The following is a 16869-nucleotide window of genomic DNA, read 5'->3' as shown; positions in this document are numbered from 1 at the left end:
CATGTTGACTGCAGTATGACATTTAAAGCAGACTTTGATTCCTGAAATATATCATTTTCCAACAGTCTACATTACATAAAGTTGTGAGGCAATAATGGGGTATTACTTGCCTTACATTTCATACAGAAGTGTTTTAAATTCATATTTAACAGCACGCATACTGGAAAAGTGATAGGTAATAGGCAGCCCGTAAAATTTTTAAACTGAGAGAATATGCAGAAGAACAATAATTGTCTTTTATCAGTCTGCATCAGATTTGCATTAGAAAGACTGTACCGTTTCATAAAATAGATAGTGATTTCTCTATAAATGAACATGTTACTGAGATAACAAATGACAGAATTTTTTCCTATGGATGTTTCAAAGCTAATAAATATAATTTTACAGAACCAATGTCTTAATACTGTCAAGTCAATTGACAATCAATAAATCAACTCATGTTTTGTTTATAAGTAAAATGAACAGATACTCTTAATTTCTACATTCTATTATGGTCCTTTGAGCTAGCTCTTGCTTAGCTAAGGTCCTTGTCAAAATTATATTAATTTTAACCCAATTGGAGGCTTTTGGTTTGATTTACCTATTCCAACTGAGTAGTACTTTACTCTAGATAAGTGATCTAATCTAAAACAATGGGGTCATTGGAGCTGTAAGTTGCTACTTGATTGAAGATATTAAGTTCACTCTTGTTCGAAAATACTTTAAATTCTTTAAAACTTTTATTGAGCTGTGTATGTCATTTGTCATGGTAAGAATGATGCTGATTTGTAATACTGATGCTAAGATGTGTAAGAGTTGCTCTTTTTCAATATACATATTTGTTGAGCTTTTATTACTTACAAATTTTGTTTATTTCTTAGTGACCCTGTTGAAATCAACTGAGCTAGATAGCCTCATTGTAGATAAATATGATATAAATTGACTTGAAATATGGATATTTTGTTCCAAAACTAGCAAAATTTATAAATTCTGATTTTTTAATGGAATGATGCTTTGTTTCCCAAATGTTACTCTCAGTGCCAGAATCCAATATCTTCTGTTCATCTTACTTCACAGAACTCCTGATGACATTTCAAATGTGTGGCACTGCTGTCTGGCTAGCAGAGCACACTGAGGATTATTGACTGGCCCACTAATATACAGTACCAAATTGTATGTTACCAGACTATTGCCAAGCAAAAATAGCAGTTGAAGTCTACAGATTTCTCTTTTACACGGTCATGGATTTTCATTAAACTGCTAAGAGTTTGTACAATTGCAAACAGTTGTTTTTAATTTTTCCTGCCCCTCTCTCAAATTTGACTAGTGGATTGAAAAGTTATTGGAGGATGAGCAAGAACAGTAGATGTCTTGTGCAGCTCCATAAGGTTATACTTCACAGAGAAACTTTCTAAAAATAAGGCTTCACATTTGTAACTTGGGAATTTAAATTACAAAAACATTTGGAACAAGAATGGAGAACTTTCCCATCTGCTTTAGTATTGCATGAAGGATCAAATATAATCAACTGTCCAAATATCATTGTTACAGACTGGAAGAAAGGAGAAGCAGAGAAAGGGGTGGTTTTCTTTGGTTTGGACTTTGTTTTTGCTTTTTGGTTTGTGCCCATGTGTCTATGTGTCTGTGGAGGGAGAGCATGGTGCTGAGCTGATTAAGCTATGTATAGCTCATGTGGTCTGAGGAATAAACCTGCTTCTGTGTTCATGCCTTGAACCAGCAACAAATACCATTGCAAAGGCCAGGATGCTCATTTTGACTCCAGATTGTGTTGATTCTGTTGTCACTTAGATCTTTACTGGAGACAGGTCTTAGGAACAGCTGAATATAGTAAATAAGGCACAGTACTGTTTACAGATCTCTGAAAAACTGAGTGTAGCATGATGAAAGATAAGACAAATCAGGGTCACATCAGCACTTCGGGAAAAGGAGTTCTATAACAAAGGTGTGTTTGAATTAATAGCAGTAGATACTGCCTTGATTGGCTCATTTTAAGTAATGGCTTCAGCTGATGATTGAGCTGGTTGAGGTAGTTCTCATCTAGTTACTGTCTGGGTGAAACTAACTTCCTCACCGTAACTTTAAAGATGTATCCTATTCTATGAAATAGACTTCAGTTCTAGATTACAATCAGCACAGTGTTAACCAATGCAAGAAATAAAGATGTCTCAGTTGCATCAGTGTTGGAAGTTTGGAGATTCAGCTAGCAGCACCCACTGTAAACATGATGTGGCTTAGAGAAAAATTAAATTTGAGAGCTCAGCTGTAGCACAGTGAAATGTGGGTGCTACAGAAAGCTGACAGTAGGCAGATAGATTTTTCATTCTCTTTATTTTCATTAGCATCTTTACCTGAAGAGAAAAGATTGTGTCATTAATGAAGACATTAATAACAAAACCCAGCAACTATCTTTGTCAGTGCTGGTTTGGTTACTGAGTTTTGTTATAGTTATTGTGGTAGAATGGAAGATCAATTAATGAAATAATGTAAGTACTAAGGAATTATACTATGCAGCTTGTGGTCTTAGACCTGACAAAGATATCGGTTTGGTAAGACTGCTAGCAACAGTCAGAGCTCAAGCATGGAGTCAGGTTGGTTCAAGGACCTAACTAGAAATTGTTTGGAGTAGCAACCAATTTCCAGGAAAAATTTGACCCTTTAAGGTTTGCCAAGCTAAGTGTGGTCAACGGAACATTATAAATATACTCCTAGACCCTGTTATCCAGAAGTCTAAGAGAATCTAGCCAGAAAATAAGATATTTCTCCATTCCTACCCCTGTGGCTCAGGTTTTTGAAGAGCTACAGGTAATGATCCATTTGAATATCTTCTCCTTCCCCATCCAGTACCCCTCTTCTGCTATTAAGTAGACTGAACATAGGGAAGCCTGATACCACTGTTGCAGGAAAGGACTTACAATCCACATTCTGTCTCCTGCCCAGACTTGTGCGAAAAGAGTGTACCAGAATGTCTTCCGGAAACATTCAGTTGAATCTGGTCTTCAGTTTGAAATATCTCTTCCAGCAGCTCTTTCCATCTCTTTCCCATGGTTAACCCTAATGGCTGTTCCCTCCTCAGCTCAACACTGCAGCATATGTTCTCTCTTATGTGTAAATAATTAATAACACAGCATGCTCTAAGAAGAAATAACACAGAAGAGTTGTATTTTATTTCACCAAATGGATTATTTTGAAACACCCCTGTCTCTCTCTCTGGGAGATCATGTTTCTTTCTTGAAGCATTCCTTTGTTTACCTATCTTAGAAAATCTGTACAAATCTTCTTGTGTATTTCCTGAACTTCAGTTTGGGCAGAATGAAAATACAGAGATGAATATGTAAAATGAAGGATTAATGGAGATTTATATGCTCCTCTGAACACAGTGAATGTAATTAATGACTTCATATAGATATTTGGACAATCATGTGTGTATATATATAGAGAGACATATCTATCTATCTATCTATCTATCTATCTATCTATCTATCTATCTATTTAAAAAATTCATATTGTAACTATTTCACTCTTGGTAATTAATAGTAGCCTGCACAAATAGTCTCACTGTATTCAACACATATATCAGTGCAAGTAATTCCTTACCAGTGGGAATAAGAGGGTTCACATTGTAGCCTAGAGTAAAGTACTGATAATATACTGAAAGGAGAAAATTACATTATTGGGTAATTTCTTGTTATAGCTAGAAATGCTTACTTGTCATATTTTTTATAAGAGTTAAAAATTACTAATAAGTGCAGCTTGTAGTTTTCATTATTGAACTTTACAGGCTTCAGTCCTCAGTTTTTTAGTCAGAGTGTAACGGAATCATAGTTTATTGGGGTCCAGAGCTCAATCAAACCACTGTATCCACTTAATCAGCATCTGAAACCTGATATGAAAGTTGAAAATAGACATTAAGTTACTAACATTATATGGGGAAAATGGAATTATATACATTAACTTTCAGTGCAATATACCTTAAACTCAAAATTGAAACGAGCATGAGGAAGGCAGAAAGATGTTGATTTGTTGTTGATTTTCGAAAACTATTAAACTACATCAAATGTGACTTCAGAGCAATAAATATTGAAAAGATTTGCAGTCATAAACAATAATAGATACAGTAAACAGGTACTAACAAATATTTATCTGCTTAATACTGTATAGGTAAGCAGATGTCCTTGAGTTGCTGCCAGATCATGCTGAAATGAATGCACTATTTCAAGAGGATAAATTTTGCAAGCAAGTAGGACTTGAGAGACCCAGGCCATTAAAAAACATTACTGTATCTTGACCACTGGCAGTTTGTTACAATGGGAACCATGCTTTTATGGTTAAGAATTTCAAAGAGCCATATGGAGATTTTTTGTAAACATTGTGTAGATGCATGGACGCATAAAGAATTATGCAGTAAATTCTGTGGCTGAGAGATATAACTGGCATGTTACAAAGTTGACTCCTTACAAGTACTGTGCTGATGGCATTGCTATTCTTGACATTATAATTCCTCTGCTTTCAATTCTGTGGAGATAATAAACCCTAAACAACACAGTGCCACAAGCTAAGAGAAGGAAGATGACTGGGTTTTCGTGACAATGTTCTGAAAGAACGGCAGAGACATTATAAGATTTGTCAGAGAGCATAAAAGCCTTTATGAAGCAAGTGAATTAGGCTTCCTCTGTTGTTTCTTAACATATCCAAAACTGATAGTAAGCAGGGTTGTTTCCAACAACTGCTCAGTTTCTAGTTTTTAATAGTTAAATGGGAGGTCAGACAATAAGCTGAGATCAATCTCAGAGTAATAAATTTTACATTATTATATTTGTCTTTGTTGAAATATAAACACTAGAGGAACTATTCTCAAATGGCTTCCGACCCATTTTTTCATAATTAATACAGGAAATTCGAAGAACGTGACTCCGTGTACAGCACAGACAGAGGCAGATCTGTATTCATCAGCATGGATTAATTAGTCTTTTACCAGACACTCAGTTTGAAGAGCTACAAAATGGACAGTTATAAAGGAGGGAAAGCTTTTTCATTAAAAAAAAAAAAAAAGAAGCCACAGTATCATGGATAAAACATAAGTTTTTAAAGTTTGATGCTTATTCTATGTAGTTTAAGATTTACAGATAGATTTATCTAGCTCTGCTGACATTGACCTTGGCTTCAATGTGGCAGCAGTATGGAATGAATTGCTCTTCACTAGTTTATGTGACGGGCAGTGTTTAGAAAAAAACTGTGACAAAGATTTTTTGAGGAAGAACAGCAGAGTCTCTCACTGTTCAGATCTGAAGACTTACTTCTGAGTTGTTGTATTTAGCATGACTCTACCATCACTTGACAGGATTTTTCTTTGTCTTCTAAATTGGGTAAACACATCTGTTACAACCAAGAAAAGGAGAATTATGCACTGCCACTTCAATCCTATGCACTATTCTAACAGTTTCATCTGTGACATTGAGGTGTAAAGAGTTGTTTTTTCTTAGCCTTCTCATTTTTGTTACTTGTAAGGACCTCATTCATGACCTGACACAAAGTTTTATGAAGTCAACAGAAAGGCTGTCAGGGTTTTTAATGAGTTTGGATCAAGACCTCAGTTTTTCATTCAACACAGAAAAAATCTTTTCGCTGCAGACACCACTCTGACATGTACTGTATGAAAGTTCAAACTCCGTAGTTTGAAATTTGAAGTCAACACCAGCAGGAAAGAGGACCATCAACAGTTACATTATCTGTTTCATGTGTCTTTGTTTTGGAATGTGTTGTAACTGAAGATTCAACTGTTATTACTCTATGGCACACAACAGATTATTTGTGAATTTCAGAGCACCACACAGGAGGAAAGCAAGGGTGGAAGAGCAGGAAGATGAGGTTTTTGTCACATACATTCCTAAACCAGAAACCATTCACCCATGTCCATTACCAATCATGGCACAGCCCCAGTCTTCACTACTCTTGCACAACTCTTTATGGTAATGATAAAATCTGATTTCACTTAAAAGTGTAAGTGAAACCTTAGATATCAGACCAGGTATTGGTGAAGAGAGTTGGCATGCTTTCCTTAAACACATGCAGGTTGGTATTTGGCATCAAGCGAGAAGCCAAGAGATCTATTTCAAGCGCAGTGAAATCCCACAAGTGTGTTGATATAAAATGAGGTTTACAATATTTTAAGTGCTATGCATAGTGCATAAAATATTACAAATTGATGACACTGGAAAAAACTAATGAGTAGGTATGTAATTCCATGAAGGAAGAGTGATGTTAGAAATAAATATAGGGTATCTTCAAAAAGACCAGGTGCCTTTTTTGCTTTGAGTCTGAGACAAAACAGTCTTGCTGAGCAGTAGAGTAAGATTTTGAGACATCTGGGAGTTAAACAAGCAGTGTAACAACACAGTCCTCCTTGACTTTGGCTTTTAAAGTGCATACATTCAAAGGATTTTAGATCCCTTTATATGCTCATAGCATTTTTTGTCAATCTTGAAAGAACGGGAGAAAATTACACTTTTGTCGTTATGCACCATCTTCTTGCATGGACATGGGGAGTATGCAGTGAGAGCATTGGGTGGAATAAATTGAATCACGTTTCATAGAATCATAGAATGGTTTGACTTGGAAGGTACATTAAAGATTATCTAGTTCCACTCTAATACCATGGACAGGGATATCAACCACTAGATCAGCCTTCACAGAGCTCCATCCAACCTGGCCTTCCAGGGATGTGGAACCCACAGCTGCTCTGGGCAACCTGTTCCAGTGCCTCACTACACACTGAGGAAAGAATTTATTCCTAGTAACTAACTAAATCTCTTCTCTTTTAGTTTAAAAACATTCCCCCTTGTCCTGTCACTATCTATTTAAGACAATAGATAAAATTTAATAAAAAATATGTAAAATTAAATAAGATTGCAAGTAGCCACACACTGAGACAGTTTAGGACATATAGTAAAATGAGATATCTGTATGTACAATGTGCTGACCTATCTCCCTAAGCTTTGATCTACCTTCATGGAAAAGAAGTGTACAGCTTGTAGTGACTTTTCAAATGAAAGATCAAGTGCATGCACAACTTGCCTGCTATATGGTGTTGTTAAGAAACAACTTTTAAATGAAAAATGTCTGGATATGCTACAATTTTAGTTCAGAGGAAATATGCTGGGGATGAAGTTAAACACCTGAGTGCTAAATGGTTTAAACACTTGTTTAAAACAGATTATAGATTTTGTAAGTGCACCCTGGATACAATGTGTAAAGATTTCCACTTTTAAAAGATATGCATTGAGCATTATGCAAATAAGCCATTGCTTACTCAGGTGGTAGACCTATCTCTTTTTTTCCTGACATGATAAGTAAAGTATGTTTCTATTTGTTATTCCCATCTGTCACAAGATGATAAACTTTAGATCTGTAAAGGTCTTATCTGAATGTATTTGCTAACATCTAGCTTTGCTGGGCATGATAACGTATCATCTTCATTGTATAAATAAGTAGCTGCATTTTTTGTCATTCATGAGATAACTGGAATTACTTGATTTCTCCACGTAGGCCCAATTTGGGAAAGCATTTGATTCAACTCATCCCTGTTCTACATATCACAGAAACATGTTCATCAAGCATATATTTAAGAACTCTCTTGACTAGATATGCATTTCTGAATCAGAGCTATGGTATTTTAAATCATTTCATTTGCAATTAAGTTATATTCTATGTTGATTGCACTATATAAAAGCCACTAATATTTCTCTTGCTGCAAAATTTTCCGAGATAAAGACCTCTTCATATTGAAATACAACCCTGTTCATTTCTATGAATCCATTTGCTTTGTGAGAACATCCTGATTTTTGTAGGGCGTATGATTTCCATGTGGGGGTTTGCATTGATGCAAGTGGGCTAATTATATTTATTTCCTTTTTTGCAGCGGGAACAACATATATCTTTAGCAAAGGTGGTGGACAAATCACTTACACATGGCCTCCTAACGATCGGCCAAGCACTCGTGCGGACAGACTGGCAATAGGGTTTAGTACTGTTCAAAAAGAGGCTGTGTTGGTACGAGTGGACAGTTCTACTGGGCTCGGAGATTATTTAGAGCTGCATATTGTAAGTATTAACAAATGCATGAAATTTCTTCTTGTCTCAATTGTGCTTTTATCTGCGAGTTTTAAATTTCTTTCATTTTAATGTAAATATAGCAGTTTGTTAACAAACCTTTTGGGGTCAATAGTGAACTAAATGATAATGGCTTATAGCATATGATTCTGCACAAGGTCTCAGACATACTCAAATTGCCTTTTATTTGATACAATGCTATCTTTACATGGCTTTTCAATTAAAAATCATACTGGGATACCTGTACCTAATTACACAGAACAGAATTTAGCAGTGTTAGAAGAAGGTTATGTTGATCCTATGAGATTTAATCTGGAATCTGCTGGGGGGAATTACAGTGTGTCACCCTTGTCTGTGCTTATTATTAATATTAGAATTTATCTTCCAATTTCACCATTCTTTTGTGATGATAAATCTTAAGCAGAAAACAAAACTGTCAAGCTAAGAAGTCTAAAAAAGTAATTTCGGCTGCTCTAAAACAAATAACTAGCAATCAAATTTGAAAGCATATGGAGTTTTATGGCATCATAAATAAATGATCAATTGAGAAAAACATAACAAGAGCAGTATAAAATTTTGTTGTTTAGATTACTCTGAACTTTTTAATGCGTTAGTTTGATTTTTATTTGAGAATGTCTCTACTTTCAGGAACAGTTGAGTGAGTCCCTTTTGAATGAAATTACTTATTGATCTATAACCAATTACCCTTTTACCCTCAGAAAACATTCAGCAGTGATCATTTTCAAAATTAGAGGGAATTATGGTATTCAATCTTCCCAGGCTCCTTATTTCTGCCAAGGCACTCTTGCATTGTGGACCAAGGTGATTTTTTTATTATTATTATTATTTACTGGCTTGAGTAAATAAACAAAGAAAGAAGGCCTTAAATAAAATTCAAAGGTTGTTTATACCCATCTCTTACACTGAATTGCACAAACTAATTGGCTGGTATTGTGCAATCTTAGATTAAAAATGTGAACAAAGGAACTCCTTCCATGTGCCTCAAAAATGGAGGACCTACATATTTCAAGGCAAGTATAGTGTTACTGGATAGAATTTAAATATTTGCTTTGCAAACATCAGGTGCCTCTTCATCGTTTGCCCGTTTTTTTGCAATCTCAGACCAGATCCACCCTCTATAGTTGACAGTGTTAATTTCTTACAATTTTTTCTTATCCATTAAGCATATTAAGGAATGTTTTTCTTGCAATTTTACTATTCCTGAAGTCTGTCAAAACCATATTTGTTCAATCTTCTGTCTAGCATGATTTTTCTATACAAAAAGAAACATTGTGTTAATTCGTTCTGAGTTGGAGATCAAAAATTATTGCCTGCTCATAAATATTTGTGATTTTTAAGGTTTTTTCTTCAAATAATTTTCTTATACCCATACTGTAGCAACAGATGGTAAAAATAAAAGAATAATTGAGAGTTTTCTGTGGTCAGAAACACTACCAGCTTAATAAGGATGTAAGAAATGATAAATTAGACTTTACTGGCATTTTGAAATTTCTGTGAAGCAGCAAAAATCCTTTCATCATCATGCTCTGTGAAGTGATATTGGCCTCCCGCTGCTGTCTTTGCAACAGACTTTAGGAACCTCCCTGAAGCCTTCTCTGCTTCAGAGCAAAATCCGTGGTTACTGTGCAGTTTCACTGAAACGAGGTTCGACCTTCTGAGAGCAGCTTCAATGTGGTCTGTCTCTAGACTGGAGACACTAAGGGATTGACCTCAAATCCTAAGACATTTGGCAAGGATTTTTTTAAGGGTTGTCAGTGATAGATAAAGCTTGGAAAACTACTGGGATATAATTTCCTGGAGTCTATTTCAAATTAGGATAGTATTCAAAAGAAAGTTGAAAGGCAGTGTTTTCAAAAGCACTTGTGATACCAAAGAACATACATCTTATTAAAGTCAGTGGAACTATAGATATTTCTGAGAATTTTACCTGAGATCTGTTTTAGCTCAGCAAGATATTGTGAAAAATCACAGTTATAAAAATGAAGAACATAGAAATGGAGAGTTCTATTTATATGTTATATTGAAAAAATAATTTATTGGATCTAAGTTTTTCAATATTGGCAGCTACTGTGTTAAACCAGCAGTAATATAAGTAGGAGGAGGGTTTTGTCATTCAAAACTTCCTTCTTACATCCACATTGAGGTGCCACTAGGAGTGTCTTAGTACTAAATAACCAGAAACTTGCAAAAGTCATGAATAGTAGGAGATAAAACTGGAAGGAGGGAAATGTGTAATCCTGCATGCTATTTTGCATGCGTCAACTCACCTGCTTGTGCAATGAATATGCATGAGCAATAAGTGTCTATGTACACTGAGATGCACTGTGCATGGATAACTTACTTGTGTTATAATTATTATAACCTTATAAAAATATACACTTGTGATTTAATTACACTAGGATTCAGTTTTAGTATTATAGAAACTGGTTCTTATATTGCTGAGCTTTCATTATACCCAGAAGGTCATTAGTCACTCACATCCTTCCCTGTGACAGAGTTTGGGATAGATGTGTAAGGATAGGTTTAAAATGCATTTTCAATAGAATGGTAGCAAAAAAAGTTTGGAAGTATTGTTTTGACTTAAAAACTTTAGGTTATAGTCCTCACTAGTATGTTGGGGACAGGGCTTGAGAGATCTATTGAGGTAGCTTGATCTTAAGCTTCTTCACTCTAGAAATGGAAGAGGAAATTATAAGTTAGGTTATGGTACTTCAGTGTGTGCTTGCCCTCTTTATTATTCTGTTTACTTAGAAGTGATGTAAATCTAATAATGAAATGAAGCTCATGACAAATTCTGATTTTGAAAATTGCTACTTGATCATCTGAATCACAGCTTTAATGTTAGGTTAGGAACACATTTATTTAAAGTCATCATTTAACCTCACAAAATAACCTTTGTTAATAGGAGAAACATTTTTTTAAAAATGTGTAATCTGCATTGCTACCAGATGCTTAACAGTTCCAGTCCAAATATCTTAAAGTGTAAAACAGATTATTATAAAACTCCACCTGTACTGTAGCAGCATAGATAGAAAGGATTGCTTGTGTGTATGATACATACGCATTACAGTGGTTTAAGAAAGGGATTTTAAAAGGTTTTAGTCATCTAGAGATGCAGCAATTAGTTTCACAGCAATCACTTGACTTCTGTTATGAAAGTGGTCTCCTGCACAGTCTCTGCTGGGAGATCTGGTTCAAGAGGAAATAAATATCATACCTAAAAGTCTACTGTCACTTTCTCTCCTGTTGATGGATAAATAAAGAGCAGATAGATCTGATAATTACAGTAAACTTCCTTTTTTTCCTGTTTTCATGAGCTAATCCATATCCATCGCCATGCCACATGGAAAAAGACATCAGCTTGTTCATGCAATGTTCAATTAGTCACCATGCACACTCCTATCCTTAGCTTTCTCATTGACTCTTAAAGCCCTTAGGTCATTCTGTCAGAGATTTCTGTTCCTACTTCTAATTTTTCTCTTCCCATCCTGTTCTTCCAAGTCATTAGACAGAAAAATATACAAATACACATATGTCACTGTCTACCACAGGCACTCTGCTTGAATTTCTAACTTTTCCATGGTGAGGAACAAAGTGATGTTAGACAATGATATTGCCTTGAAGGACTAAGAAATCCTGTTAAACTGCTCTTTCTCACAATGATGGTAGCTAGGAAACTGGCATTCTCCTGAGTGGCACAAGAGGTTTTTGCTCTGCTAAGGGAAGAGAGAAAGGATAGATTTCCAGCAATAGACTTCAGTCACTTCAAAAAGTGTATACATTATATGTTTTTATCTTTCATTGTTAAAATGAAAGACTTTATAACAAAATGTAACATTTTGTATGTCTAATGGAAAGAATCAGTGTTTCTGCATATTCCTTGTTTGTGCCATTTTTTAAAAAACAAGTGTTTTGAAAGCATAAAAACATTGCTTTTATGATTACAGCTGATTTTGAAATGGAGAATAAGAACTTTATATGGGGGATAAGGCCAGCAGAGCATTTCAGAACATACAGCTTTGGCTTTGCAGAAAAGATACCTAGCCTACAGCACACTGGCTACTAGTCACTTCTATTAGCTCAAGCAGCATGAGGAGTTACTAATTAAGCTTATTTACAGGTATGGACCTACTGAAGTAGGTGAAGTGGTGGTGATAATTTTGATAAGAAATATTCAAATGTCTAAATAAGGAATAAGGCAGATGTGGCAATATTTTGAATGTTGTCCTAACACTCTTCCAGGGGGAACTGGGGGAAAATGCCCTGTAATTCCAATGAGAGTATGGAAAACATAAAATATATAAAAAAATTAAACTCATAGATTATAGTAGATATTTTTTATTTCATTCTTTTTCATGACATTGGGAAAAAGTACCACAGGGAAAATGTTAGCCAATAGGGTTAATACTGTGATGGGAAAGCATGGGAAACTACTTTAAAAGATGTACTAACACACTACCTGAAAAAGTATAGTACGGTTAAGGTCAATTAGTATCCATATATGCAAGGTATAATGCAATTAACTGAAATACTGTAAAGACGCAATGTTACTGGCAGGATAAATTAATTAGTATCATCCTTAGATTTTCAAAACGTATTTGTGAAGCCTTCAGAGTTACAACTAATGACTGAGGTGAACAGTCATGGGAAAGTCAGAGAAAAGATTGTATGTCATAACAGAAAATAGAGTTTTGGATAATGAATAAATTCAGTTTTTGCTCTTTGTCCCAAATATTTACATATTCCATATATTAAAATATATATTGCAGAAACAGCATTTTTTATTTGAATTTTTTTTAGACTTTTGGCAAACTTTAAACAACTCTTATTTACTGCTCCCCTCCCTCTGTCTCTTAGTTATACATATGCAGTATTCTGTTACACCAGGCTGTTAATGGCTGACTCTGTTAGATTTTATTGTACACATATATAAAATATGGATAAGTTTAATTTATGTAAGTATAATGACCTTCCCTCAAGGGAAAAGAAATAGTAAAGCTCAAGTGAGGATGAGGATTCTGTGTTTGAGTGTACCAGGGAAAGAATTGCAATGTCTTAAGATAAATGCATTTGTTATTCTCTTTTGGAAACTTCACATATCTTAGGCTTAATGCCTAATGGAAAGTAATTTGAAAGATTTTTATTGACTTGGTTGTATTTGGTTCAATTTCTAGAGAGCTCGATGTACTTTCAGTGAGATTGATGATAAAAATATGTTTGATTTTAATGGTTTGTATTGGAGCTAATTAATTTTCCCAGGAAGATTTTGATAATCTTTAAAAAGTAATATTCACAGAATGGTGTTTCTTCTAATAATCATCATTCAAATATGGAATTTCTTATTATAATATGCATATCTACGCAAAGCAAAGATTTGGTAAGACCAGTGTGGCTTGTATATTCATGAAACATTAAAAGAATTTAAAATTGAATTACTCAGATCCAGGAGGATTAAAAAAAAAAAAAGAACTTTAAGAAATCTGATTTTAGAAGTGCCGAACATGCGCATCAGTGGCTAAAGTCAATGGAAGCTGAATATAGTCAGCACCTCTGAAAACCAGGTCATCATCATATCAGCTAAGTGAGCATGAGGGATCACTCTGGATCCCTGGAAAGACTTTGAGCTATTATGTTTATCAAAGTTTGATTTGTAATATTCTGCTACCTTGAGGCACAAGAAAATTTCAAAAGACTGGTGTTATCTAATCCAGAAGTCTGCTAGTATTTGGTATTTCCTTATTACGCTTATAGATGTGATATTTATTTGTGGTTTCTTTTTCTTGTTTATACATATGAATGAAAAAGGCTATAAGAAGTTTAACTATTGTGACAGTGATTTTTCTTCTCCTTGGGGAACAAAATCCTTGGCAACTAGACCATAAGTTAACCTTTAAACTGAAGAAAAACTACTGTGGAAGAAAGATTTCCAGATTTGCTCATGGTTTTGAATAAAAAAAAATAATTAAAAAAGAATAATTTATGGGACTAGACAGGCAGGTAGGAATGCAATTCAATGCACACAAACATTAAGTTAATTAGAATGGGAGAAATGAAGTAATCTGGGGAATTTGTGCTAAATGCAGCAATCATTTACCTCACTGATCAGGTTAAAGATCTACCTTGGTAGGAAAGAAAATAAATAAATCACCGAGATGGTCAAGCTGTGCCTTGAAAAGGTGCAGTTCAGTTTTCCCTTGTATTAGCAGAGACATAGATTAAAAAAGCCTTGAAAAGGGTTTTTATTATATAAGCTATTTCTTAATGCCTCATCTGGAATACTCTGCACAATCTGTTATTGCACATTGAGCTACAGTGTTCTTGCCATACACAAGGCAAATTACTGAGAAGGTTATGGAAATGTCCTAATTCTGGCACAGAAGAGACTGATACTTACTGTATGAAAAATATGAATGGAATTTTTACAGCTGATATGATTAACCAGTTTGTCTGTTACTGCCATCATGGAGCACCGAAAGAAATCCTGATGTTGGCGTGGCAGATCCAGCATACCAGTGTGGAAGGTGTGATCTCCCGGCTGATTGCCTGCTTCCCCAGACTAGAATTGTGCTTGGGAGAGGCAATTACCATCATCTTCTTCCTCTCTCTTGGGATAGATAGAAATTCTCACTTTTTCCTCTATCTAGCTAGGAACTCTTTTTTGCATCCTGCTCTCTTTGTGCTTTTGGAAGGATAAAAGCTTCCTTCTCAATAAAACATGCAGTATGATGTGTCACCACCTGCTAGCCCCTTGATCAGAGGAAATTGCACAGTCAGTAGGACCGAAGTTCTCAGCTAAAACACCATGTGTCTGTCACAAAATGCTCCAGCCCTCAACACTGATGAATCTTGTGAAGTGCTTTCTTCTAGCAAAGTTGTAAAGCCTAGCTGAGGCTGAGTAGATCCTTAAAACACTTTTGGTAGGCCCACACATATTAGAATCATCTGAAAGCAATATAGAAAGAATTGCATGTGGCCATGGTGATGTATGAAATGCAGACCAGATTATGGACTCTTTAAGTTCCCTTCTGATCCCACCTATCTCAAGATTGCACTGTAAATTGAATTCATCTGTTGGCAGAACTGTTTAAGATTCAAAACTTTGTTACTGAATTTAATGGTAATTTTTCCTATGACTTTACTCTTGCAAACTGTGCACAAATGAAACTTTTGATCTGTCAAGAGGAGATAATGTAAGCATGGAACTTAATTTTCCTGGGCTCTTGAGCTTAAAAGTAAGTGCCAAGGTTTGGAATAGAAGAGGTTTGACCTGAGTCGTTATATTTTTAAAAATCTCTGCATTTTTAAGAACTCAAGTGTGCCAATTTGGAGTGCCAAGCACAAAAACAGGCATGTTTAATTAACACAAACTTGAAGAGGCTCATGACTTCTTCATAAAGCTGTTCTTATTTCTTAAATTGTTACTTTAAAGTTCTGAAGTACTGTATGGATTACCTCCACTCTTGTTTTCAAGGATTCTTTCTTTCTCTTCCCTTTCCCTTGTTCCCCAAGCTGGGCTTCTGCCATGTCCTCAAACACAAATTCACATGTTGTGCAAATTCTGCAGTCTCAGTGAATCCCAGTGAAAAGAGTTGTCAAAACTCCAAAGGTCTCGGTCTCAGGGATTACACACCTTTTCTTTCCAACAGAATTGAGGCATACTGTATAGCTGAAGGCACAGGGAAGTCACTTCAGATGGTGCTTGTATGGTATATTCACATGGAAGACCTTCTTGGTCAGAACCACTGATAATATCTGTTTAATTAAAGAACAAAAACAGCAACAGCAAAGCAAATAAGCATGAGGCTAAAATTAAGAGATATATCCTTTTGTGTCAAGGTTTTTACATATAAACACAAAATTTCTGTCTTCAGAAAAGATGATAAAAGAGTTAGTTTTAATGTACAGATAAATAAATAGGAGCACTTTTCCTATTTAAACTTATAGTCTCTCATTGATATTTTAGATCCATCACGATCTAGGTGCATCATTTTAATCTGAAATTCCTTGCACTGGCTACTAGCCAACATCCTTGCATATGAAGGTTACAGATATTTTAATAACTTGGCACCAGCTCTTTCAGAACATTGACATGTATAAAAAGAGCCAATGAAAAATTTAGCAGGCATCTTAGCAACCTGATTAAGATTTAAAGGATACTTGACTATTTGCAATAGCAGAGCAATTGAGATGGTCACTGTAACCTGGCTGATCATCCAAAGGAAGAAGCATGAAATCACAGGAAGTTATTGTAATGATTTGGAGAATGAGAGCTCTGGATGACTGAGAGTGGCATCCAAGAGCAGGCCACTTTTGTTCACCTATCCTATGGGGGTAATAATCTGCATTTTGTATCTTGTTATGATGTTATCTATATTATATGCTTGTATCATTAGGACAATATAACTATGTATAATAAGTATATACTGTCTGTTATATCTAGTAATATAATAGAGTCAGCCCTGATAATATTTCCTAGCTTATTACTGCCTAAGTCTTGTCTAATCTTAGAGAAGCACAAAAGAATTTGCACTCCCTCCTCCCTGCCAGGTATGCCTGGCTCAACACCAAGTAGAAAGCATATGTAGCCAGTGTGTTAGAAGCCATGACAGTGGAGCATGTAGAGAGGCTTCAGGCACTTTGGGCTGACAATATGTTGTTTGGGAAAAACAAAAAGGACAGACAGGAGCATTACTTTCACCATATCCTAGACTATGTTTTTATCTCCTGATGGCAGCTTGAATA

At 35.2% G+C, this 16869-nt stretch overlaps 1 protein-coding gene across 37 annotated transcripts in view; it reads left to right on the top strand.

Annotated features, from left to right (window-relative positions):
* Positions 1-16869, top strand: part of NRXN1 (neurexin 1) — a 726520-nt gene that overhangs the window by 495516 nt on the left and 214135 nt on the right. For all 37 annotated transcript variants that reach the window (XM_071580693.1, XM_071580684.1, XM_071580616.1 and 34 more), the window contains one exon: positions 7916-8097. In XM_071580693.1, the coding sequence (XP_071436794.1) occupies positions 7916-8097 (182 nt within the window). The remainder of the gene's footprint in view (positions 1-7915; positions 8098-16869) is intronic.

This window comes from Pithys albifrons, chromosome 2 (assembly GCF_047495875.1).
Source record: "Pithys albifrons albifrons isolate INPA30051 chromosome 2, PitAlb_v1, whole genome shotgun sequence".
In the NCBI taxonomy this organism is placed as follows: Eukaryota; Metazoa; Chordata; class Aves; order Passeriformes; family Thamnophilidae; genus Pithys; species Pithys albifrons.
The sequence above is the reverse complement of the archived record's forward strand: the minus strand, read 5'-3'. Positions and strand labels throughout refer to the sequence as shown.